The following is a 27,347-nucleotide window of genomic DNA, read 5'->3' on the forward strand; positions in this document are numbered from 1 at the left end:
TGCTAGATCAATCTCTCTTTAATTAACCTTAGATTAGATTAAGATAAGCTACGCCAATACAGCAGCGAAGTAGCGAACACAGGGCAGGATGGAGCCCTTGCTTTATCTACATAAATAACACAAGGAGTTTCTAGTCTCAACCAGCGTTGCCGGGCAAGGAAATATGTACAGTATGTATCTACGAGAAGACTACCAGGTACTAGGCACACGCCGGCTGTTTGGTCAGGCTACAATCATCAGAAAGGTGCTGGATGCCTTCAAAACCATGGGTGCCATGTCGGATCCATCATGCACAGGTTCCTCGACGACAACGCCGCTTCCACCAGCTCAGTGACGCCTCTTTGTACCGACTGCGGTGGCTCGGTTGCATTCTCCTCCTGGTACAACAGGAGATGAATCGTCAGTCAGATGCAGCATTTGCATCAACGATATGCACCTGAGTTATCATTGGCAAAACACCAAAGCCCCGGATACTAGTAACAATAGTTGATAATCTCAAAACCATGTAGCCATGTCCAAATACCAAACTAGAACTACATCCAAATAACCTGACCCTTTTGCCATATTGATACTCCCACAAAAACATTTTTTATTCTCTATTTTGTACAAGGCAATCAGAAGTATCATAGTATATATAATCTCATCTGGAAAGGCACAAATCAAGAGACAAGAAATAGCACACCTCCTCAGCCAGATAATGTGGTGATATTGACTTGATACGATTGATGACATGATCCACATTGTTTACCACCTTCTGTTGGAAATCCGATGGGTTGATCATTCCAGCAGCGACAGGGACTGATGGAATGCCTAGAGGCCGTCTCCATGACCAAGATAACAGTTCATCACGGAAAAACATAGCCAAATGATGCCAAATGTGCTGGCTTTGCTGAAACACAAGAAAACAATCCAATCAGAATTTCCAAGCTAAGAAAGTACATGGGGGCAAACATCAACATAAAATCATATCAAACAAAAAATATGCAAGGTCCACTACAACCACAATAAATAGGGATAAATTACTTTTATGACATTGGAATTGGAAATCCTGTTTGCTGTTCACAAGGTGAGTCCAAGCCCAAATGTGAGACAAGGAAATCATTCAGTGGCATACACTGACTCTCCCCATGAAAGCATGGTAAATAATTCCTAATTAACCGTCTTGGGCTACCGTACAATAACCATTTATTGATGTCGAAATGTAAAAGCATGCTGAGTGTGAATGCTCACTTTAGGAGAAACCACTGACTGGGCAGCAGAACACATGGCAGACACAATGAGACCTTCAACACCAAAATTAGAGAAGAAAGCTTGCAGGTTGCGTGTCAGCCTAAATGGAACAAGCTCGTTGAACTCGATCATTCCATTTGGATCATAAGCTACAAAGGAATAAATGAACAATCAGAATCTTCCTTGGGGTGTATTCAGAAATATCGATTACTGTCATGAATAATACCTGGATGGAAGTCAGTCTGGAAGATCTTCCCAGTATTTTTAGCAAACAGAATTTTGTTAGGAGCCCTGCCACCAATCTGCAGCATATACGACATGAAGCAGGAGAGGGCCACTTGGATTGCAAATCGTTTCTTGAAGGTCCAGAGGTAGTTGCCAGTTGGCAGAATCTTGTGCATATATTGGGAGAAGATATTATCATTAACGATATTTTTTGTAATCTCATTGTATGCTTGCAGACGTAGCTCCACAACTGCTTCAGGAGAGAGCTGCCCTGAAACGGCTTGATTAAGCTGCTCTTTGAAAATTGTAATAGGCGAGTCAGCTTCTCTATTATGCCGTGCACAGTTAATTTCATACACCTCAAGAAAAGTGCTATACATTAAATCATCCTCAACCATCCGTACCTAAAAAGAAAAAAATGGTGTCACGTCAAGAACTCCATGTACTAGGTACTTGGAAGCAAAAAAGTTCACAATAATAAATTATTGCCGCAGTACTATGTAAAAGATGGGGGAAAAAGAATATTTCACCTGGGACCAAACAGGAATAATTATAGGAGTATGGATAGTGAGATGCCGCCGCCTAGATTCTTTGTGCTTGTCAAACATTTTATTTAGCACACAGAATAGCTGCAGCATCCTTTCATCACTCCGAGCATTCGGAGTCAGTGATGTTTGAACAATAAAATGGCGCTGTGAACCATCAGAACCAATGAGTGTCAACCGTCGAAAGCTACTGCCATGCCTCCGGACAATTGGAATGTCAGGTCCGACTCTGTCCAACTTAACAGTGTAGTCAGGCGCGATTTCCTACAGCAGATAGATAGTATAAGAACATAGAAAGGCTGGTGGCATTTTCACATAATAGAACAATGTTCAACAATATCTTTCGATCGAACAAGATGCCTGAGGAGTGGAGAAGAAGCATATTGGTACCAATCTACAAGAACAAGGGAGATATCCAAAGTTGTACTAATTATCGGGGAATTAAGTTGATGAGCCACACTATGAAGTTATGGGAGAGAGTCATCGAGCAGCGCCTGCGAGGAACGACGCAGATATCAACAAACCAATTTGGTTTCATGCCCGCAAGGTCAACCACAGAAGCAATCTTCTTAATAAGACAGGTTATGGAGCGGTTTAGAGAGCAGAAGGACCTCCACTTGGTTTTCATTGACTTGGAGAAGGCTTATGACAAGATACCAAGAAATGTTATGTGGTGGTCTTTGGACAAACATAAAGTCCCATCAAAGTACATGACCCTCATCAAGGACATGTACAACAATGTTGTGACTAGTGTTCGAACAAACGATGGTAACACAGATTACTTCCCGATTAAAATTGGACTTCATCAAGGGTCAGCCTTAAGCCCGTATCTCTTTGCCTTGGTAATGAATGAGGTTACCAGGAGCATACAAGGGGATATCCCTTGGTGTATGTTGTTCGCTGATGATATAGTGTTAGTGGACGAAAGCTAGGCGGGAGTAAATAGGAAACTAGAGTTATGTCGGCAGACCCTTGAGTCTAAAGGTTTTAGATTGAGCAGAACTAAAACCGAATACATGAGATGCGATTTTGGCGGAGTTGTACAGGAGGAGGGAGATGTGAGTTTGGAAGGTGGTAGTGCCTAAGAAGGATACCTTTCGGTGGGATCGATGCTACAGAGGGATGGAGATATTGATGCGGACATTAGCCATAGAATCAAAGCAGGGTGGATCAAGTGGCGACAAGCTTCTGGCATTCTCTGTGACAAGAGAGTACCACAAAAGCTAAAAGGCAAGTTCTATACAACGGCGATTAAACCGGCTATGTTGTATGAAGCAGAATGTTGGCCTACAAAGATTCGACATGTTCAACAACTGAGTGTTGCAGAAATGCGTATGTTGCGATGGATTTGCGGTCACACAAGAATGGACCGAGTTCGGAACGATGATATACGTGATCGCCTAGAGGTAGCACCAATTGAAGAAAAGCTTGTCCAAAATCGGTTGAGGTGGTTTGGCCATGTCCAAAAGAGACCTCCAGAGACACCAGTGCATTGTGGAGTCCTAAGTCAAGCTAATAATATGAGGAGAGGTAGAGGAAGACCGAAATTGACATGGGGGGAGGCAATAAAAAGATATTTGAAAGCTTGAGATATACCTAGAGATCTATGTTTGAATAGAAGTACTTGGAAAGCAGCTATTGAAGTGCCTGAACCGTGACTTGGGGCTCTTGGTGGGTTTTAACTCTAGCCTACCCCAACTTGCTTGGGACTGAAAGGCTATGTTGTTGTTGTTGTTGTAGAACAATGTTACATTGAAAACAATGTACTGAAGTATCCATTTGATTATGCACTGCCTGCAAGTGATATGTTTACTACGGAGTAAAAATGCAACCAACCTGATCTGTGAAGTACTGCCCTGGGAGTTCAATATCAACAACATGAAAATCCCGAAGTGTTTTACTTTCTTCCTCTAGCTTTAATACTGCTGGGAACCGATCCTCTACATTACTCTGAAGAATGTTCTTCCAGTGTTTCAATCTCTCTGTAAGTTCAGCAAGGGTTGCAGGAAAAGTAGTAGCACTCTCTGGGTCAAGATCACGTTCAAAATCTTGCTTGTACTCCTTCACAAAATCAACATGCTTGTTAACAGCATCTTGTGAGAAGCAAGCTCTACATACACCAGAGAGTTCCTTCTTGAGAGAGTGTGGAACCTCGCCAGTGGTTGCAGTTGGGTACTTGTAGCAGCGATGAAGTACAGCATTAACCACAGCAAGAAGCCTTTCCTCAGGCAGAGTAACGAATCGTGATCCAATTTCTGACAGTAAAAGCTGAACCAGCAATAAACAACATTAGATAACCACCAATCAGCACATATAATGAAATTACTCTTGGAAAATTCATGAGCTTCTATAATCACAAGTACATATTCACCACTTTCTGTCTTTCTAAATTGGTTATTCTATGCATTAACCATTCATCACCCTCTGCCCTTTCTAAATGCTTCATGGTTTTGCTAAACTAATTGTATAACTAAACTAAGACAAATAGCTTGTACTGTAAGAATCTTATCCACTCTGTTATGTTTTTCCTAGACAGGCAAACAAATCAGCCTTGAAATTCAGTATTACCAAGCACCCAGCCTAATACCGTAAAAGAAAACCAAAAAAAAATTGTAGCAAAATAAATAAACTAATGCTTATCCAGTTATCCTCATTAACATGAGTTCAGAGAACATAATGTCATTATTTCTTACCTCAAGCTCATTGGCTAGATTAGTATGTTTGCTTCTAAGAGCTTCCATTATGTCTTTTGCAGCATCAAATGCACTTGCTGCAGAAGTTACCCACCCATGTCCGCTATTACGCCTTAGCGGAACTTGTGAGCCCTCAGCACCTGTAGAACTCTGTTGACCTTGATCATGGCTAGTATTTGTGCCACCTTCAGCAGTAGATGTGTCCGGATCTTGTCCTTGGACATTACCACCATCATGAGAACCTGCAGCACCAACTGATTGGGAAGCTTGATGAGACTGGTTGTCAGAAGTCATGTTACCACCTGCATGATTAGACGCCCTTGCACTCCCGTCAGGTAAGTTATTGGCCGCATTGTTTGCCATCATAGCTTGCTGCATGCGCTGCTGAGCCAACATGTTTCTTCCCATTTCAGTTTTAGTAGCAACATCACGGCGTTCCATCAAGTATGTACGAAGCCAATAATACAATGCCTGTAACAGCATGTCTCAGATATGTACATGCAAAAAAAGGGAATATGCTATTTTTACAAGAAATACAAATAACACAGCTGACAATGATTATACCTGTGGGTAAACTTGAGCTATCTTCAGCAAAACCAATTTACAGTGCTGGGCTTCACTTCTCTGTAATGACAACAACAACTGAGGTATCCATGAAAGCCAAACCCAATGAGGCAGCTGCCCAAGATATTTATCCAAAGCCCTTCCAACGGGTTCATTTTGTCCATCAAAGCTAAGAAGGTAGAGAATTCGAGCTAGATGGCTCCTTGAGTTTGAAACTCCATATTTGATGCCCTGGAAAAAACAACTGACTGCGTACTCAAGTCAAACCTCATCTTTTGTTTCTTTAAAAACCTGCAAAGAGAACAATCAAACTTAAGGTCAACAAATGTGGAAATTTGAAGGGTTACTATTGACGACATAAAAGGATGGTCAGCATACCATATCACAGTAATTTCCCCAGCTAATCCATCCTTTGGGCAAATGCTTAAAAAGAGTTATAGCATTCGAATAAGACTGATTTGCAGGATCGCATTCGTTCATTTTTAGCAGGAAATCACCTCTGAGACGAAATATTTCTGCTTTGTTCTTCACAGGGAAAAATTTCAAATTGGTATTATTGATTAAGTTAAGACCACTGACTAGTTCACCTTTCATTTCTAAGTAAGCCTTAGCTTGTTCACATATCTTCACAAATGCTTCCTGCAACCAGAGCAATAGTGAACTAACGAAATAAAAATATACTGCAATATGAAGTACTATCGTGGTGATGGTAGGGACAGACCTGAACTTCCATAGTAGCATGACCATACATCTTGTCAAGTATAGTTACACAAACTTCAGGAAGACCTTGCTTGCGAGCTATGTGCGCGAGCTTATTCACATTCCAAGCCTTGTCTCGGTAGCCAAGATGATGAAGCTGAGGATTTGTTTGACCAAAGTCCTTGAATGCATCTATTACTGAATTGTACATCTCATTCCTCCATTGGAGCAGATCATACCAAACAGTCATATTATCCCATTCATTGGGTGTACGAAGTCTCCAAGTTTCAAGAATATCCTTGAGATCAGCAAATGAGTTATTTGGGTTGGAATTGGCACCAGAGCTTGCTGAAGCTGGTTTGTTACCATTTGCGATGTCAAGCAGTATTTTGGATGATTCTTTTACTTCAACCAACTGCTGAAACTGCTGCAGCAGAGGCATTCGCGACTGTACAGACATTTCAGGCAACTGCCACCACTGTTCTAGTGCGAGTTCAACACCTTTGCTGATGAGGTTCTCTGCTTCGCTAACACCATTAGTACCTTTGTCATGGAGAGTGAAAAATGCTTGAATAAGGCGTAACTTTGGTGTCTCTTCTACCTGAGCTTTGGAAATTACATTATCCTTCATATATGCCGAGTCAGGAACCTTCCAGAGGCAGTCTAAAAGAATTTCATGATTCTCCACCCCTTTTCCATAATCAGCTAAGACTTCCCACTGGCCTAACTGAGACGCACAGGATAACCACTGTTCTTCCCAAAGACACATTTCAGCCTTTGGAACGGTGTTATTGTATGTTCCCTGAGTAGCTTTATTCATAGCCTGGTTAAATAGATTTTGTGCCTGTTGCCAGTAACCATGCTGGACAAGTGAAAGACCAGCTCTTGTTTCTGCAGTGATTGATTTTCTCTTCCATAATCCACACCTCGTGTCATCTTCATTAAGAAGTCTGTATAACTCAGCCAATGACTCGGAGCACTTAGCCTCATTCATAAGCACCATATGACTCTCGAGTAAGGCAATTGCAGTATACCACACATTGCAAGTTTTTCCAATATATTTGATAAGCTCACTAGGCATGCGTGGTTGAGGATGGCTCAAATGAAGACCTTCAAGAAGTGCCTGGGCAACGTTAGGTCTGCAACCCTGCTGCCTCTTGTGGTAATCTTTCGATAGAAGCGCAATTATTGGCTTAGCTAGGGCAACTTGTTCCTCTTTATGTAAGGTGACCCAAACAATTGGGAAAACAAGCACCCACAAATGATATGCAACATTGGGATCAGCAAATGCAAGTTCCTTCAATGGAGCCATGATATCTGCCACCTACATGATTTCAGAACAACAAACATTCAGATCTAACAAAAATATTTAAAATGTACAATAGGCAGCCACACAGGTATCGTGGGCACCACATTGTTCAGAGCGCAAGAAATTACCACAAGCTTGTTCGCATCATTTAAGAACTGAGCATGCCTTGCGACAAGAGAGTCAAACGATAGTGCTGTACCGTCCATGCTTTCCTGAGCATCAGGAACCTGCTGTGGCATGGTGATGCGATCTGGAACAGGCCCTGCTATCATAAGCGCTGGTACTCGAGCAGAATTTGCTGCGAGTGTAATTGGTTCATTTTCTACTAATATTGCCAAAATGAGATCAAGGCCTTGCTTCAACCAGAAAACATCACTCACTGCTTCCCAATCCTGTACCTGTATTATAAATTGCAATCTAGAAAATAATGTTTTTCCCACTGTATCATGGTAAAGCTTGACGAATCGCTTCCTCATTTCTGGATCTTTAGCTCTAAGTCCAAGCATATACTGTCTCTCAATCTTATGGAAAAATTCTTGCCGAAAAGCCAATGGATACCTGCAGGAATAGAAACCATTAAAGAAAAGATTACAGAAGACTAAAAAGGCTTGCTTTGTAGAGATATCCTTACTTGGTTGAATCTGCACAAAGTGAATAAAGAAGCTGCAAGTATTTTGCATCCCATTCTTCTTGTGCAGCTGGAGGGAAGCTTTTTCTGTCAACTAATGATAACTTCTGAAGATAAGTTAGTATTTCCTTTGAGTTAAGTGAACCAACAGAACCAGTTGATGAAGCAAGCCTACAATCCTCCTCAATCCAAGTTTTTATCATGTCTAGTATGCACAGAAGAATGCTGGAATCAGTGCCTTTCTCTGAAAGAAGAGCTTGAAGTATTTGGCCCATAGATTTTCTGTGGTCAGAAGAGGACGTCACCCTCTCACTAATAAGTTTTAAGACAGTCTTCATGTTAGATATGACAGTAGAATCTATGGTAGGGCGTGAGTTAACTGATGAATCCAGTTCAGGCCTCTGTCCCTGGAATTATAAAAAAGTCAATGGCACCTTGAAATGGTAACAGAACACAGAGCTTATAGACAAGATTAAACAAAATTTCAGAGACATTTTCATGCAAAAGAGGCCAAAAAGAAAAACCATGGGACAAGATAGTGTGCAATAAGTGTTCAATAACTAAAAAGCAATCAATAGTACTCAGGTTAGCTAAAGGCTTTGCAAAAAAAAAAAAAGTAAGTGGAATATAAGAGAAATCCAGATTGTTTGCGAGTAGACATTAATACACTTAACATACTTGTCGGATATGGCCGCCAGCAGAAGATCCCATGTCACGTGCATGACGTTGCAGTACACGGAAAAGCAAGCCAATGAACGGGTCAATGAAATTCTTCTGTACTTCTGCAAGTGCATTGAGGACGAACAGTGAAAAGCTAATGATTGAGTTAGCACTGTTGGGCTCAAGTGCTATCTGTTGGGTTGTAACAGCAGCAAGATTCTTGTGAATGAGTTCTTGAACCCTTTGATGCAACAACTTTATATCTTGTGACGTTGTTGCTGCTTCAAGAGGAAAAACACTGAACACCATCTTGAGCAAGGAACAAAGTGACTTTCCAGCATCCAGCATTTTGTTGCCGAAGCAAGGATCCAGTATCTAACCAAAATGACCCATAAAACAAAAGCAAAGCATGAGAATGTCCTGATCAATGAAAACATAAATTACAACAAAGACCATGTCGAGAGAACAAGGATAATCTGGAATTACTTGAGAAATATGATTGATGTTATTTCGGATGAAGAGACGGGGTTGTTTCTCCAAGACTTTGTTCATAACATCAAGGCCTTGTGCGAGGGCTGTCGCAGGGTCCTTGGACTGAGGAGTGGGTGACAGATTCCCAAGTAATTTCTCCAGATAATTGAATTTAACATTGGCATTTGGCCAGACTTCCAGAGCTTGAGTCAGTAGATCAAGAGCTTGCTTGTACATTGAGCTAGACTCCTTATCCTTAGGCTCAATCACAAGAGATACCTGTTCTCCAAATGAACAAATTTATTAATATATATGCAACTCCAATGCAAGAAACAAAAAACAATTTTAATGCTAAAACTATAACTGTGCATATGCTGATTGTGGAACATAGTAGCAAAGCTGTGGAAAGTAGTTTCACGCCATCACTATGTGACCAATACTCAGATGAGACTGATGGACAATTGAACACAAATGCCTTTATCCATAAATGAAATATGCTAAAATTTCTCAAGCACAAGTTGGAATATATCACATATACCACAAAAGCAAGCAAGCATCGTAAGTTCGTAATACACAACAAAAGAATCCTCTCAGCTAGATGGTTAATAGGGGGAATCTACGGATGCAGTTCAGCATGTATTTACAGGACAAAAGGTAAACGATAATCACCCTGATAAGGAAGGTAATGATCATCTCCTCCATTGCTGCATTAGGTTTATACTCCTCATCAGGTTGCCCTGAAGATCCAGGTGTCTCAATATTAGGTATAGATGCCCCACCCGGAGACATTACACAAAGAGGTTGCAAGCCAGGCTCAATTTTCACCCTCTTACTCAAATCATCAGCAAACGACGGAACATCAGAGGACCGTTTTGGATCACCACCAATAACAGAAGGATTAAGCATGTCACCTAATTGATTCAGACTCTCATTTTCCTGCGCCACTTTCATCTCACTTTGCCTCTGTCTTTCCCATGCCACTACCAACCCAGCAAGTTCAATTGCAAGCCTTCTATTTTCCGCTGTTGTGTTGTATGGTAATCCAAGGCGGCTAAGAGAGTTGACCATCTGAGGAACAAAGTGGGCTCTGCAACTATAGAAGAGCTCCGCATGGCGAACAACAAGCTGGAATATGTGAATCATGTTTGGAATTGAATGCCCTTCCTCTACAAGGACTTTCTTGGTGCATCTGATCCATATCGGCATGCGGCTATCTTTTTTTTCAGGAGGAAGTCTCCTAGGTAGGGCAGGCATGAGGATATCGAGAGCTTGCTTCACCAGCAGCTTGTTTTCTGGTTGGCATGTCCGTAGCAGAGCAATGAAGACCTGAGAAAAATGATATCGCACATTTTTAGCTGGATATAAGAAAATGATAAGGATGCAACATCAATGTAAGAGAAATTTATGTCACATTACCTGTAAAATAATATTTTCAGGAGCTTGATAGGCCTCTAAGAAATGACAAACACTCACAAAGGCCCACTGTTTGCTGGAGTTATCTTCACGCTTGAGATGCTTCCAACCAAACTTTATGAGTTCCTTTCGATGGTGAACAAGATCAGTCTGTAGATACTTCAAAAGTAGTGTAGCTAGCTGAAGAAGTTCTATCCTCAATGGTTCATCATATTCAGCGCTGACCTAGAGAAATGAAGAAAATGAATATTCATCATCCACGTGTTAAGAGTGAAGATAATTTGGCTGCAGCCAGGATTCATATCGTTACCTCTTCTGGAGGATCAATAAGCTTCTCGACAATAGCTTTAATTATAGTAGGATCAACAACTTCCCAACTTTGTCCATTTTGAAAAGAATGAGCTAGCATTGGAAGTATAAGAATCTGCATGGTAACAACTAAATGATCTTGCCCATATTGTTTTGACTGGAAAATGTTCAGAAAGTGGTTAAGAATAGTTTTCTTCAAATTTGGGGAGTATCCTTCGGCAACCTAAAATGAACATGTAAAGATGAGATAGGAAATCAATAAATACACACAAAAATCCTCATGATTTAGAAACAAGAAATGGCATTACCTCTATGACATAAAATTCCTTAAGAAAGCTGTAATCTATACGACTCCGGTACAAGAATATTGATAGCATATCAAAGAGTGCACCAACTTCAGTGCGATCGTGTCTTAAGTAATTCAGGAAGCATTTGATAAGCCTCTTGCTTTCCATCACCTGTTAAGAAAGCAAGATCATCAAAACCCAAAAGCACTAGAATGTTGAAGGAATCAAGTGCAGATATTGGCATGAAAGCACTAAACTTCCATGATAGCAATTAAATAAAACCAACTTCAAAGGAGTGAACAGTGAAGGACACATATCGAACATGCAGGCGTCAATTGCCAGAGTATTAGGCTTTTGCACATATCGAATATGCAGGAGTCAATTGCCAGAGTATTAGGCTTTTGCATACACAAGGACTAAATTACAAATGATACATAATCCTTTCGATATAAGTAAATTCCATATGATAGAAACAAATTGTAAAGCATTTTATTTAGCTGTTACATATAATAGATTTCATTCCTAAGCAGCTTGTTACAACAACAACAACAACAACAACAACAAAGCCTTTAAGTCCCAAACAAGTTGGGGTAGGCTAGAGTTGAAACCCAACAGAAGCAATCAAGGTTCAGGCACGTGAATAGCTGTCTTCCAAGCACTCCTATCTAAGGCTAAGTCTTTGGGTATATTCCATCCTTTCAAGTCTCCTTTTATTGCCTCTACCCAAGTCAACTTCGGTCTTCCTCGGCCTCTCTTCACGTTACTATCCTGACTTAGGATTCCACTACGCACCGGTGCATCTGGAGGTCTCCGTTGCACATGTCCAAACCATCTCAACCGGTGTTGGACAAGCTTTTCTTCAATTGGTGCTACCCCTAATCTCTCACGTATATCATCGTTCCGAACTCGATCCCTTCTTGTATGACCGCAAATCCAACGCAACATACGCATTTCCGCGACACTTAGCTGTTGAATATGTCGTCTTTTCGTAGGCCAACATTCTGCACCATACAACATAGCAGGTCTAATCGCCGTCCTATAAAACTTGCCTTTTAGCTTCTGTGGTACCCTTTTGTCACATAGGACACCAGACGCTTGCCGCCACTTCATCCACCCTGCTTTGATTCTATGGCTAACATCTTCATCAATATCCCCGTCCCTCTGTAGCATTGATCCTAAATATCGAAAGGTATCCTTCCTAGGCACTACTTGACCTTCCAAACTAACATCTTCCTCCTCCCGAGTAGTAGTGCCGAAGTCACATCTCATATACTCAGTTTTAGTTCTACTAAGTCTAAAACCTTTGGACTCCAAGGTCTCCCGCCATAACTCCAGTTTCTGATTCACTCCTGTCCGGCTTTCATCAACTAGCACTACATCGTCCGCGAAAAGCATACACCAAGGGATGTCCCCTTGTATGTCCCTTGTGACCTCATCCATCACTAAAGCAAACAAATAAGGGCTCAAAGCTGACCCTTGATGTAGTCCTATCTTAATCGGGAAGTCATCCGTGTCTCCATCGCTTGTTCGAACTCTAGACACAACATTGCTGTACATGTCCTTAATGAGCCCGACGTACTTCGTTGGGACTTTATGTTTGTCCAAAGGCCACCACATAACATTCCTTGGTATTTTATCATAAGCCTTCTCCAAGTCAATAAAAACCATATGTAGGTCCTTCTTCTTCTCCCTATACCGCTCCATAACTTGTCTTATTAAGAAAATGGCTTCCATGGTTGACCTTCCGGGCATGAAACCAAATTGGTTCATAGAGACCCGCGTTATTGCTCTTAAGCGATGCTCGATAACTCTCTCCCATAGCTTCATAGTATGGCTCATTAACTTAATTCCCCGGTAATTTGTACAACTTTGAATATCTCCTTTATTCTTGTAGATCGGTACCAATATACTTCTCCTCCACTCATCAGGCATCTTGTTCGATCGAAAAATATGGTTGAACAGCTTGGTTAACCATACTACAGCTATGTCCCCGAGGCATCTCCACACCTCGATTGGGATACCATCCGGTCCCATCGCCTTACCTCCTTTCATCCTTTTCAACGCCTCTCTGATCTCAGATTCTTGGATTCTCCGCACAAAGCGCCTATTGGTGTCATCAAAAGAGTCATCCAACTGAAAGGTTGTGTCCATATTCTCACCATTGAACAATTTGTCAAAATACTCTTGCCATCGATGTCGGATCTCATCCTCCTTTACCAAGAGATGCTCTCTTTCATCCTTAATGCACTTAACTTGGTTGAAGTCCCGTGTCTTTCTCTCACGAACCCTAGCCATCCTATAAATGTCCTTCTCTCCTTCCTTCGTACTCAAATGTTGGTAAAGATCCTCGTACGCTCTACCCTTTGCCACACTTACAGCTCGCTTTGCAGTCTTCTTTGCCACCTTGTACTTCTCTATGTTGTCCACACTCCTGTCATGGTACAAGCGTCTATAGCATTCTTTCTTCTCCTTAATAGCCCTTTGGACTTCCTCGTTCCACCACCAAGTATCTTTAGCCTCGCGTCCCCTTCCTTTGGTTACTCCACACACCTCTGAGGCTACCTTCCGAATGTTGGTTGCCATCTTGTCCCACATATTGTTTATGTCGTCTTCTTCCTTCCAAGAGCCCTCTTTGATAACCCTTTCCCTAAATACCTCTGATGTCTCCCCTTTCAGTTTCCACCACTTTGTTCTTTCAATCTTAGCTTGTTTATCCCTACGGGCACGCACCTGAAAACGAAAATCTGCCACCAAAAGCTTATGTTGAGAAACAACACACTCCCCTGGTATCACCTTGCAATCCAAGCATGCTCGTTTGTCCTTTCTTCTTGCGAGGACAAAGTCAATCTGGCTACAGTGTTGTCCGCTACTGAAGGTCACTAGATGAGATTCTCTCTTTCTAAAGAAAGTGTTGGCTATCATCAAGTCAAAAGCTACCGCGAAGTCCAGAACTTCCTCCCCCTCCTGATTCCTACTACCATACCCAAAACCTCCATGAACTGCCTCGAAACCTGCGCTTGTAGTACCTACATGTCCATTAAGATCTCCTCCTATAAAAAGCTTCTCACTACTAGGTATAGCTCTAACCAGACCATCTAAGTCTTCCCAGAACTGTCTCTTAGCACTCTCGTCGAGGCCTACTTGGGGGGCATACGCACTAATTACGTTCAAGACCATATCACCAACGACAAGCTTGACTAAGATAATCCTATCTCCTTGCCTTCTCACTCCCACCACACCATTCTTGAGGCTCTTATCAATCAAAACTCCTACTCCATTTCTATTCGCAACTGTCCCTGTGTACCAAAGCTTGAAACCTGTATTGTCCACCTCCTTCGCCTTCTGACCCTTCCATTTAGTCTCTTGAACGCATAATATATTTACACGCCTCCTAGTCGCGGTATCAACTAATTCTCTTAACTTACCTGTAAGTGACCCTACATTCCAACTACCTAAGCAGCTTGTTACTTATTAAGAATTTAAGGTCAATCCGCTATTTTTTGAAGATAAAGCATAACTCTCGTTTTACGAAGCCAGCACTAAAAATAAACATAAAGAAAGACATCTTGAGTAACTTGAACAATTTATGAAAATTGAAATAAAAAATAAATAAACCTCGAAACAGACAGAAGAGATTTGACAGCGGAAGACAGACAATTGATATTAGTATTAAATTAGTAAAGCATAAGTCCGATATGTCAGCTTCCGAGCACTGTACAAACTAATATAGCAATTTTTATGGCTACCTGGGGTAAACTCAAATCCTGCTCGTTCTGCAACCTCGCAAGTCTTGCAGGTGATTTCCAAGCAAGTAGCAAGGTGTCCAAGACAACCCGGTTGTTACGGAGCCACTCTGGCATCAATTTCACAAGGGCTGAGACAAGCTCTAATCCATTAAAGTAACTCTCAGAAGTAGTAACCATGTTGGATGAAGATTGTACTGTAAAACTCTCAGATATAGCCCCAGTAAGGGCTTCATCCTTTACAGAAGATAATTGAGCAGCAGATGCTTCAGTTTGAGAGTAAAACTGTGAAAAGGCACTTGCAAGTATTTTCTGAGGTGACCTTGCAAGTTCGTCCCTTAGGTCCCCAGTATCCGAGCAGACTATGTACATAAACCTGAATTTTCAAGAAATACAACAACAACAAAGCCTTTAAGTCCCAAACAAGTTGGGGTAGGCTAGAGTTGAAACCCAGCAGAAGCAATCAAGGTTCAGGCACGTGAATAGCTGTTTTCCAAGCACTCCTATCTAAGGCTAAGTCTTTGGGTATATTCCATCCTTTCAAGTCTCCTTTTATTGCCTCTACCCAAGTCAACTTCGGTCTTCCTCTGCCTCTCTTCACGTTACTATCCTGGCTTAGGATTCTACTACGCACCGGTGCCTCTGGAGGTCTCCGTTGGACATGTCCAAACCATCTCAACCGGTGTCGGACAAGCTTTTCTTCAATTGGTGCTACCCCTAATCTATCACGTATATCATCGTTCCGAACTCGATCCCTTCTTGTATGACCGCAAATCCAACGCAACATACGCATTTCCGCGACACTTATCTGTTGAACATGTCGTCTTTTCGTAGGCCAACATTCTGCACCATACAACATAGCAGGTCTAATCGTCGTCCTATAAAACTTGCCTTTTAGCTTCTGTGGTACCCTTTTGTCACATAGGAATAGGTAGTGCATCATCTTCTACAAAACAAAAGGCTATTCACGTAATCAAATAAAATGCTTGTAAACCAGAACAGTAAGGTGTTTTTTTTTTTCTACACAACCAAAGAGGCACCGGTGAGTAGTGGAATCCTAAGCCAGGATAGTAACATGAAGAGAGGCAGAGGAAGACCGAAGTTGACTTGGGTAGAGGCAATAAAAGGAGACTTGAAAGGATGGAATATGCCCAAAGACTTAGCCTTAGATAGGAGTGCTTGGAAAACAGTTATTCACATGCCTGAACCTTGATTGCTTCTGCTGGGTTTCAACTCTAGCCTACCCCAATTTGTTTGGGACTTAAAGGCTTTGTTGTTGTTGTTGTTGTTGTTGTATAGTACACAACCAAAGAATGAAAATGAGGACACACAATACAAATCAGATCGACAATTTAATGCTATGCAACAACCATTCAATTTGTTTATCCATCTTCATTACAACACAGGTGTTCAAACTAAAAATTGAACAAGGATCAAGGAAAACGAGAAATAAGCACGATAGCAGAGAAAAGCGGTAGCAACAAGGTGCATGTCAAAATATATGCAGGCAGCATAACCCGAGAATTCTTTGGAATAAGGCCAGCTCAAACAATTGAACTTGTCAAGTTTGGTATGACATCAATGAACAGGAAAAAAAAACTAAAGCATTTAGCAAAAGAATGCTCACATAAAAAACAAAAGTGTTTTCAGATAAATAGGGAAGAATATATGTGCAACATCAAAAGAAGAGTTGAATTTGCCAAGTGTTTACCTCCTGAAATACTTTGGATGGCTTAATCGAGCAAGAAAATAGTCAACAGCATCCACAGCATAATGATTCAAAAATTTAGCAAGTGGAGCACGATATGGGCTGTTGATCTCACTGTAAAACTGATCTTCAGGAAGTGCCCTTTCCAGATCAATTACCAAGGTAACAAGGTCATCCAAGAATTTGCTTGCTGCCGGGGGAAGAAGGTGAAACAGCTCGATCATAGCTGCCCAAAAAGAAAGTAAAATCAGACAAGAGACAAGAATAACTCCAACTCGAGCACACAGGACAAGGTTAGTTACAAGAAAAGGTCAAAGTAGTCAATTTCAATCTTGTTAAGAGATTGGTAGTTTTGTAATGATTGTTTGTAAAAGCAGACCAGAATCATCTACTCCACAAATCTAGTGTAATTCAACAACCATAAATAAGTAATAAGTAATCCAACATATAGCTTGCTCCAGGTATGTGCATTTATTTTGAGACTCATGTTGATGAAAAAAGTAAAGCCAGCAGAGCAATATAAGAAATGCAGACCTGCTGCTATTTTTGGTTCATCTCCAGCCTTCCAAGATTTTTGAGTCTGGGCAAGCTTTTCTGGCTCCAGCCATTTTTTCAAGTGATCCAATAGCTTGGCACCTAAAGTGACATTAAACCAGTTTGATAGCAATTCAAGCAGACGAGCCAACCCCTGTAGCAATGGCATGGTAAGGCTCTTTGTGTTTGCTAAGTTTACTAGAATGGGCCTTAAGCTGCTCTGTAGAAGATCCTTTGGCATCCTTTGCTGCTGAACAACCTACAGAAATGAAGTTATCAGTTAGAACATGAGAAGATCGGAATAGTGAGAACAAAGTACAGAAACCAAGTAAAAAGATAATAAAACGATTAAATTTTCATGTCAATATACAAAGTGGTACAGCTAAAAGAGTACCTGACGAAGTCCCTCCTTAGCAACATTGACAATCTCTGTCGTTCTGCATGTTAGAGATTTGAAAAACATAGAAATAATCTTTGCTCGCAATTCAGTATGATTTTGAGCTTTTAGATCTCCCCATGCCATTGCAGTACAAAGTAGTTCAATACATGCAGTTCTGAGTTTGTTCCATGTGAGAATTACTTTTGCATTCATCATCCTGGTGACCCACACTGTTTCATCAGCCTCGGCAATTTGCAGTGCTTCTTGCAAAAAATTGACAAGCTCAGGAGATAGCTTTAGAAGAGGTGGTCTGAGTGCAAGACAAAAGTTCAAAGCAGTAACAGTGCCCACCTGTCATAAAAGGGAGGAAAATCAGTCAATGGTAAGGACTTCATGTTTGAATAATTCAGAACTAAGAATCTAACGTACCTGTTGCTCAATATTCTTCGAACGAAGAGATCGTGAAATCAGAGGCTGAAGCAATGGCAAATAGACCTCACTGCCAGTTCTGCTTGCAAGCAGTGATAAGCAAGCCTGCACGTTCTTTCTCACAACCATTGAAGCGTTTGGGTTAAACAACTCCTGTGCAAGGAACTCAACAACTCCCTGAAAACTTTGCCGTTGAGGTTCACTGTTTGCTTCATCGGCATTGTTTACTACCCTAAGAACTTGTGTTAGGACATGATTTGTCTCCTCCTGCTCTTTGTTTGCATGCACTGGTAACCTCTTAAGAACAAAAAGAAGACCACGCACGACTCTGACCTGAAAGATGCAGAGGGTATCCACAGACACTTTACCGACCAATGCTCCGAGACCCATTACACCACCCATCTGAGCTTGCCATGTGCTACTGTAGCAACAATGCAATAGCCGAGGTAACAATTCCTCAAATACAGCAACCCGCACACTTGGGGGAGGTGAATATACTGGATTTAAAGATGGACTGGAGACTAGCATAGGGGTGCTAGGACCACCCCTTAGCATACCAGTGTGTTTCATCCGTGCAAGAAAGATTAATGTCTCAGCAAAAATATTCAAAGCAGATAGGGCAGCTTTTGCATGTTGGCGATTTTCACTGGATAGCACTTCAACTAAAGCATCCAAAAATATCAAAGGGTCCAGCTCCCGGAGATTAGATGAAGTGTTGCATCTTGATCTTGATCCCATGTTGATGCTAGATGGGAGTGAAGAACCAATAGGATGCATAAATCCAGATTGACTGGAGGATGGTGAATCAACATGGAAAAGCATAGCAAAATGCCGGCATATATCTACAACATAATCATCTTTCTCATCATGAAGACTGGTGTCAGCATTAGCTGCAATGATAGCTACAAGAAGAGTCTTGAAAACAGATTTCTCAGCCAGTAGTTGTGTTTTTGTCTTCACACCTAAATCTCCCTATAAATAAACCAAAGTGAAAAAAAAAACCAAGGTGTTGGTAAGATAACTAAAGCACAAGAACACCAGAAAGAAAACTGTAAGTTCAACAATCTATGAGTTCATTTTGCTCAGACAAGATTACAAGAATTGATGCAAAGCAAAGCAATGTTCTTTAGTAAGGCCAATCTTGTGTTGTCAATCTACATACAAACTTTATATTAACAGTCAAAGATAAAAAGTTTGACTTAGGGCAAACTTCCAATTTGTGATAAGAGTTAGTAAACTACAGTAAAAATTAATGTAAAGAACATTAATTGTCGATCACTTCTACCAACCTTCATATCTGAAGCATCATTGCGACGTCTTGAGGGCTCCAGGGAAGAGATTAGCAATGTACCAAGAACACCAGGGCTCACACCCTCGCCAGGTACATTTTCCCTCAGATTTAACAAAGAATCCAGGCACACCCGAATGAACTGAAGAGCCTGCTTCCTGTAGAAAGCTTCCATACCATTGCCTTGCATAACTGCACCAACAGCTTGGTGTATGCATCTGTCCAGAGGAACCAAAAAAGGTGTCGCGGGCTCAAAAGTCAGAACTAAGCGTAATCCATGTTCCGGATTTTCCTTGCATTCAAGTGCAAGAGGCTCCCGCAAAAATCGCCTATTTCGGCCCCCCAGCTTCCCTAACAGTTCCAAAGACTTTGTGCCCCATGTGTAAGGAGGAGGCCTTAAATGAGACCATAAAGCAAGAATGACTTCTGACATTAAATTTGCCATGCTAGGTTCCAAAAAATCAGGGTTCAGACTATCAATCCAAAACTCGAGTGTGCGTAGAGCTAAGCTCACAAGGTCATCACTACCTTTTAGAGCAAGAACAAGAGGCTTCATTAGACAAGGTATGTGGGGTAATAAAGAACTCAAGCGGGCAGGTAAAATCAGGCAAAGCTCCAAAATCAAGTCCCGCATATCTTCACTTATCGGCCCATCAAGCATGGAGAGTAACATATTGAGGCAGGGTTGCAGAGATGGTATAAGATCACGCATCAATGAATCAAATTTAGCACTGTTCAATGCACGAAACATGTTACGAAGAAGGTGCATGTAACCTAGGGGTTTCTCAACTTCAGTGACACTCTTCATGCAGACTTCCATTATAACCGGCACGTGTGGCTGAAGTTTGCGTTCACAGCTTTCTGGAGCTTTGGCTGCAGCAATGAACAAGAACCGGAAAAGTTGCAAAACAAGCTTTGCTGCAGGTGAATCTGGCTGCTTCAGGGCTTCAAGCTTTGAGCTAACAAGGAAATTAATTAATACATCTGTGAAAGGCCACAGAACCTTGGGAGCTTGCAAAAGGGTCGAAAATATGTGCAACAGCTGGTTGTTGGTTATCATAGAATCAAAGAGGTCGGGCATGCAAAAGGAGAACATATCCATAATATCGCGAGCTTCCATTATAGCCAACATCTGAGAAAATGATTGCAGAATTTCCCTATCATCGTCTTTTTCCTTAAACAGAGCCAGACAGTGAACACCAGACTTCAGAACACCAGATGTCTTCCGCACCTAGAATAGATAATTAAAACTGATTAGCAACAGTTAGATCAAATAAAGAGGAAGAAAGATTCAAGGTGGTGGACCTCATCCTCCCTCAGCCCCCTGAAGGGTTGAACTGACAAATTAGAAGACTGTTGATTTTGTTGCTGTTCACCAAAATAGAAATGTCAGCATCAAAGGGTTAATTAGAGCTCAAGTATAATATCAGAACTGCCAAAAAATATCGACATATTTGGGAGGTTTATAATACCTGGGGGCGTGGCCAGTGAGCATGGGTTATGCTCCATATTATTGTCTTCATTCCTTGTATGAGGTCAGTATGAAATAGTTTAGGCAATAACTGAAATAAGATGCTGAAAGACATGGAACAGGGCAGAAATTTTACAAAAATTAATACGTACCCACAGCAAGAGTCTTTATCAGACTTTTGTAATCGTTGATTTCCTTAGTATATTCCAAAGGTTGTTGCAAATTCAGCAGAGTCTGTAAAGTTGGCCAAAAAGGAAAGGCCATTGAATCATCAGTCAAAAAAACAATTTCAATTTGTATCAGATTTAACCTATCTCAGAAAAAAACATTCATTTTATAAGTAGGATGCAACTAAACACCTCACACATTTTGTTAACACGCAAAGCTTAAAAAAAATCATCTATCTGCCCATGACTAAGAAACTAGCTATGGTTTTCATAACCTACCAAGGCTATTTATAAGTTGCGGTGCCTTTATCTCTGGAGAAATTTGATCTAGACAGCTATATAAGGTCAAAAAAATCAATTCAATCATAATTTTGTGATTTTCTAAAGAAAGAGGAGTGCAGTTAGAAAACAGAAAAAAAAAAGAATGGTATTGCTACCTCCATGAAAGAAACATTCACATAGTACATACCTGTAATGGGACTTCAAGCTTCATTCTCAGATTCGGTTGTTCCTTCCCTTCCTCGCCTTCTTCAAGTAACTATATAGTGAGAGGAGTAAGGTGGACCATATCAGCAAGAAAACGTAAGGAGATAGTACTGATGTTTCTGTGGGGATTGGGAGTGAAGGACCTAAGGAGCACAGGGCAATAATGTGCCCCTTCATTGCAAGATTATTACATACTCCCTTTGTCCCTTTTTAGGTGTCGCTATGATATTCGTGCTGGTCAAACTTTCTTAACTTTGACTAGGTATGTATAAAATATTAGCAACATTTATATCTTCAAATAAGTTTATTATATATTTGGTCAAAGTTAAGTACATTTGACTTCTCGGGAAGTGAGAACGACAGTTATAAAGGGACGGAGAGAGTATTCAATTTCCTTGAGCTTATAATGAGTATTATAGTTGCAACATAACCGTTTCTCTATATGTTTTCAATCCACATTTCTTCAACCAGTAATTTTTGAAATTAGATTCTGCAGTGTAGCAGCATCTAACGCATGCGCCCATGTTTCGATGTCCTCAGCTGATAAATTAGGCAAAGGTTTTAAAACCTAATCGACTGAAAGAATCACAAAACATGTTGTATACCTGAGGGATTGTTCGCTTCAACGTCCTGAACTTCCCAACGAATGCATCCAATATGCGCCCCTGATCATTTCAAGTAATAAGTATAGTTGATTAGGAAAAAGTAAAATTACTGACATACTATTATGGAAGTCACTTCTTACCAATAAACCCCGTGCTTCATCCATGCTTTGCTGGTCAACACCTTTTTGATATATGGGCTCAACCTAAAGCAAAAGGTAGGGACTTACTAGTACTGATTTATGTAACACTAGCGCCTAGTTTTACAGATATATATTTGATGATTTCATACTCATATACTGATAAGCTGCACCTAAATGAATTAATCCTACTTTCACTAATAAAGAATTTCAGAATAGCAAATATACCAGGTTCAGCATCAAGCGGGCAGATGTTGTATGAATTATAAGGGTTAAAGAAGAATCATGCATATTCCGAGAGAACAAATAGATGATCCGTGACAACTGCAATAAGTTAAAGTTACATTAGTTCAGCAGCAACATGATCAACACCAAGGCATAAATAATACTGACAAAGTGGAACTATGTATGCCTTTAAAGAGAGATTTATCTTCTAAGGATCACAGCATCATTGAAGTGACTAATTAGTCGCATAATATTGTATCCATGAAAGTCATATAGTAGCTCATATCGTATCCATGAAAGTCATATAGTAGCTCAACAACAGACGGAGATCTGACAAGGCACCTAGCTTTACTAATAAATCAGATGCCTAATACATGTCTCAACCATAATACTATTTGGATATGGTCTGGTGTCTGCAATGAAGAAATCAGATAACAGCTTCGCTTGCCGAGGTTAAGTGATGCATCTATCCTAAAATTCCCATAGGATGTGTTTGGGTATATGGGGAGGGGAAGGGGGACACAAAAGTGACAGCTGTACATGCAAATTCAACAACTAGAATGCTACCCCAAATCTGTAAGCAATATAAATGATACAAGAGACAAGTTTAACCTGTGGAAGAGAAATATCTTCTCGAACATAATGCACCAATTCAGCAAGAAGGGTGTAAGCAAGAGGTCTTAAAGTTTCGATGCAAACTCGACCTGTGCCTATCAAAACCCTGACAACACCAAAAGTAAGGTGTCAGACATGACTAGAAACTAAGAGTTAATACATGTAGAATAATAAATGCTACAAGACCAGTAAAGGGAAATGATACATAACTATCATAAGGAAACGATAAGACAGAGCCTCATGAAGGGATAAATTCTTTTGCTAATTATAATTCCATTAAGTTTTTGAAAACTACAACTAAAACAGATTGATTTCAAATAGATACAAATCAGGGAAAGGCTGTGTTTTTAAACAAGTTCATTTACTCCCCTTGAATCGTCACACAAGTGGTTTTAAGTATGGGGGTTATTTGAACAGGTTTTAATTGTGTGAAAGCCAACTTATTTCATTGTTGATGGTGAAAATTGGACTCGTCATATTTCAGGCAAAAAATAGACCTGGTTCATTATCATGTGTTGTTCATCTTTGTAATACCCATTAGATCAACGGAGAAAACCTTATTAACTTTTCTAGGCGTTCTTTATCTTAGGATTATTCAGCCTACCAAAAGTAACTAAAAAATATCGAAACCCAATGAAAAGAAGGGGAAAGGGGATGAAATGAGTTGATCACAGGTCAAAATGAAGCATTTTGCAAAGTAGTTTATCAATTACACATCACAAAATAAGTACACGGTATCAGGAAATCAAGATGTGGCCATATCAAACTTAATCTGAATGAGATCTCAGAAATAGCACATTTGAAAATAAACTAGAAAAGCTTGATCACATGATTGCTGGCAAAAGAAAAATGATTTACCTTTCATCAAGAAGTGTGTCAATCAAGGGGAACAACCCTCGCTTGTACTCGGTGTTTAGAACTTGTTTCAGACCAACTAATAGCTCCTGAAATTCAGTGTAAGAGATAAAGATATTAGCATTTCCAAAGTAACACTCATATAGTTAGATGATTTCAACAAAGCACCAGGTCAAATCTTGCCTTTCTAATGGAGACAGAATCAGGAGGACATGTAACAAGCAAGTTCACAATGCTCTTGCATATGCTTTCCTCATATGACTTTATGTAATCTGCATTGCTCTTCAGGAGGTACGTCAGGAATGACAAGGTCTGCAAGAAAAATCATCAATCCATCATGAACTTGAAAGAAAAGGCAACCAAAAACAAAATCTGAAGACCTACCTTGACCTGTGCACCCTTTAAATCATTGAAGGGTGTCTTAAGGTGTGGTGGCACCTTGTCGGGGCCCTTGATAGAGATGGCCGCCACCATGAGTGGCAACAAGTGCGGGATATTTGTCTGCACAAGCTTTGCATACAACTGGAAGAGAAACATCACAACAAGAGGGCTCTCTGTGACTATCTTGAAGGACCGTGTGCTCGGGTTGAGTTGACCACCACCAGGCACTTGCATCGTGACTGGAGCATCAGCAGTGGGGTCCAAATGCTGCATGGGCATGGAGGCAGCCATACTGGCACTTGTGTTGGGATTTTCGAAGAAGTAGCTAACAGTTGTGGGAAATTTATGGTATATGTTAACCACAAAGTCAAGAAATGGCTGCACCTCCGCCTCGACAGTAGGGCGGAAGTTACGGAGGAGGTCAAACACAATTCGGATGGCAAGGAGAGCATTGTCCTCATTGTCCTGTGTCAGCACACGGAGAGAAAGCTTCAGCAAATCCTGCACAAATGGTCTGAGCACCTCGCTGAGTGGAAGGCGGTTGAGTATCTCGGTCACAACATTCCGTAGCTTGTGCTCAGCATTCTCTGTGGCCTGTGGCTTGGTGTAAGTGGTGAGAATTGCTGAGAAGGCTCTGAAGTAGCAGCGAAGAAAGTTGAGGTAGTCTGGAGTGTGTGTCATCTCCAGGCTGTCCCGAACTTCCATGGCAAGCTGCAGTCGGACTTGCACAGCTGCAGAGTATTAGAGCAAACGATCAGATCAGACCATTCAGCTAGATAAAGCATTATGGTTTGGGAAGCAAAGATTGTGAGTGAGTGATTATTTTGCAAGGCGAGGTAGACGAGGTTTATTGTTTATGCAAAATTCACAAAACAAAGTGCGGGAGTAAGGCAGTGAGCTCGAAAGGGGAGGGGGTGCCAGAACACTGCTGCATAAAAAGTATGCTCATTCCCGCCTTCCCGGATAACATAAAGAATAGCAGGTACACTCCATAAGTCGCCCCGCTACAGAACAGAGCCTGCAAGCCAGGAAAATTCCTTCAAAAATGCAAAATTGGGTGGGCGAAAAAAGTTGTGCTTGAAATATAACGTTGAAGGCTACGCAATTTAAATGGATTCAACAGTAGATGTCTTCGAAAAGGTGAATGGAAGTAGCTAGCTGGATTTGAAATTCAGTGCAAATAGGAAGCAAGAAGTTGCAGGCATCAGTTAAGGAAAAAGCACCAGCCGCGGAAAAACACAACGTCAGTGGACAGAGATGCCTGGATGCAGTCCTTCCACCGGTGTGAAATTCAGACAGAAATTAAATACTGTGCGATATAGTAACAAGAGGAAACAGCGAGAAGCATCTAATGTCCTTCTCATCAAATCAAACGACAGAAAATTCTCAAGAGCTCAAACAAACCCCAATGGGAAGGAAATCAGACAGCTGGGAATTCACCGGAGAAGCTGACGCCGAGAACAAACAAAAAAACGCAATGGGAAGGAAATCGGGACAGGGGAGGGGATACGGGACGCACGGAGGTCGGGCTCGAGGAGCCGCTGCGAGTGCTGCTCCATGTAGCCTCTGTTGATGGGCGCCATGGCGGGCGCCCCGCCCGTGCGCGTCCGGCTCCAACCCTACCGCGCCAGGGCTTAGGGTTTTGGAGATCGGCGCCGGAAGGGCTCCGCGAGCTGGCGGAGGAGCGTAGGGCCGAACGGAGGTGTGCGGGGGCGGTGGCGGGAGGCGCAGGCTCGGTTCCCCCGACGCAAATGGCTCCCCCGTGTTGGGGTCTCTCTCGCGAGCCGAGGGTTTGGGGTGAGGGGAGAGACGGGGACGGACTCGGATGAAGACGAGGGCGCTGGGCCCGAGGAGCCGAGGAGCGCTCGGTCGCTGCAAGCCTGCAAGGGCGGTTCAGCTTGTGCGTGGGGAGTGGAGACTGCCAGTGTGGGTTGGGTTGAGTCGGGTCAACTCCACCACGGGCGTTTGGGTGCGTGACGCCGTGGGCCCGTGACTGGCTGAATCTGCACGGGTCCGGTGGCTGGGCTGCTGCTGATCCGAGGGACGTTTTGGGCTGAAGGTGTCGTTTTTTTACAGGACGTGGCTAACGCACACCGCGCGGCCGTCGTCAACCTCGTGCAATCACTCCTTCCTCGCGCAGCCCCTTTCTTCCTCCTCGACTGTGTCTTCTTCGTCACTGGTGACACTCGCCCCGCTGCTGCCCCCTCCCGCCAAGCCCTAGCGTGCCGCGGCGACCGCCTTCACTCCCACTCGCCGGAGCTCGCCCTCACTGGAACTCCCCCGCCCCGACCTGGTCTGACCGCCTCCACTGCCGCCACAGCCCCTAACCGCCCTCCGACCATCTGCATTGTCTGACCAGCCTTCCTCTCCCCTCCCCCAAACCCTCCCTTTCTAAGCCCACCGGAGTTGGAGAGGATGAGCAGAGAGCTCGCCGGAACCCTAACTCAAAGATCCAGAAAAGAGGAGGAGGACTACCTCGTCGGATTCGCCATGGCCGGCGCAGGTAGGGACGGGGAGGAGCTCGGCGCGGGCGTGGGGAGGTGGTGGGGCGTGGGCACCGGGAGGAGGTCATCGAGGAGGAGCTCGCCGGTCGCCGAGGAAAGAGAGGGAGGGGGGCGTGTGAGGCCTCGGGGCGTGCAGCGCTAAGTCTTTGCCTTTTTTATGCAAGACTAAAAAAGAAAATACTTGTTGTTTAGTTAGAAATAAGTTTGGTTTTAAATATCTATTATAGCATTGTTATAGCTTTAGTATAGTTTTTTCAGAGACTTACCATTGTTATTGTTAATTGTTTTGTTATTGTAGCTTTGTTTGCCTAAACGGTTGTGGAGTTTGGACTCAAGACGGTCAATTAAACATTTGATTCGTTTAAAACCGCTTAAACTATCAAGAATCATCTAAACAGAATCAATTTTAACGTGATTAAATATGTTAAACAATCATTTAGTTCACCTTTCGGTCAATAGAAGGATATAAGTTATAACTATCACATTGGCACCTAGTGGATTTATACTGTACAAATATGGAATAAAATGGGACTTAGTTTCCTTCAAAAAAATTGCTAAAATTTCGTTTGCATGCATTAATGCATTAATATGTATATCTTTGAATATATTAGATTCTACAGAAAAAACCTTACAAAACAATTTATGTTGTTTAATTCCATTTAAACACCATCTAAACAGTAAATAAAATGATTAACCTAGAGACGTCTTATCCTAGAGCGCTAGACATGCGTTTGAGTGTTTTTGTTTATCAATTTTCCTTAGCTATATGTTTGTATGCGTGATTAAT

The 27,347-nt window shown here is 41.8% G+C and overlaps 1 protein-coding gene across 1 annotated transcript; it reads right to left on the reverse strand.

Annotated features, from left to right (window-relative positions):
• Positions 1-25,899, reverse strand: LOC136550495 (uncharacterized). The gene is given in 36 exon segments (XM_066542083.1): positions 1-377; positions 683-889; positions 1,231-1,379; positions 1,457-1,859; positions 1,986-2,264; positions 3,837-4,268; positions 4,694-5,164; positions 5,258-5,548; positions 5,636-5,896; positions 5,979-7,280; positions 7,394-7,823; positions 7,897-8,300; positions 8,572-8,928; positions 9,040-9,303; positions 9,694-10,350; positions 10,441-10,662; positions 10,748-10,969; positions 11,055-11,204; positions 14,780-15,152; positions 16,488-16,710; positions 17,019-17,277; positions 17,413-17,748; positions 17,827-18,798; positions 19,116-20,345; positions 20,420-20,482; positions 20,587-20,639; positions 20,738-20,819; positions 21,222-21,290; positions 21,844-21,903; positions 21,984-22,046; positions 22,209-22,304; positions 22,818-22,926; positions 23,679-23,764; positions 23,859-23,987; positions 24,060-24,787; positions 25,576-25,899. Coding segments are annotated over 36 exon segments (11,616 nt in total). The 5' UTR covers positions 25,640-25,899; the 3' UTR covers positions 1-257.
• Positions 25,900-27,347: the final 1,448 nt, after the last annotated feature.

The sequence above is a fragment of the Miscanthus floridulus genome, chromosome 4 (genome assembly GCF_019320115.1).
Source record: "Miscanthus floridulus cultivar M001 chromosome 4, ASM1932011v1, whole genome shotgun sequence".
Classification (NCBI taxonomy): Eukaryota; Viridiplantae; Streptophyta; class Magnoliopsida; order Poales; family Poaceae; genus Miscanthus; species Miscanthus floridulus.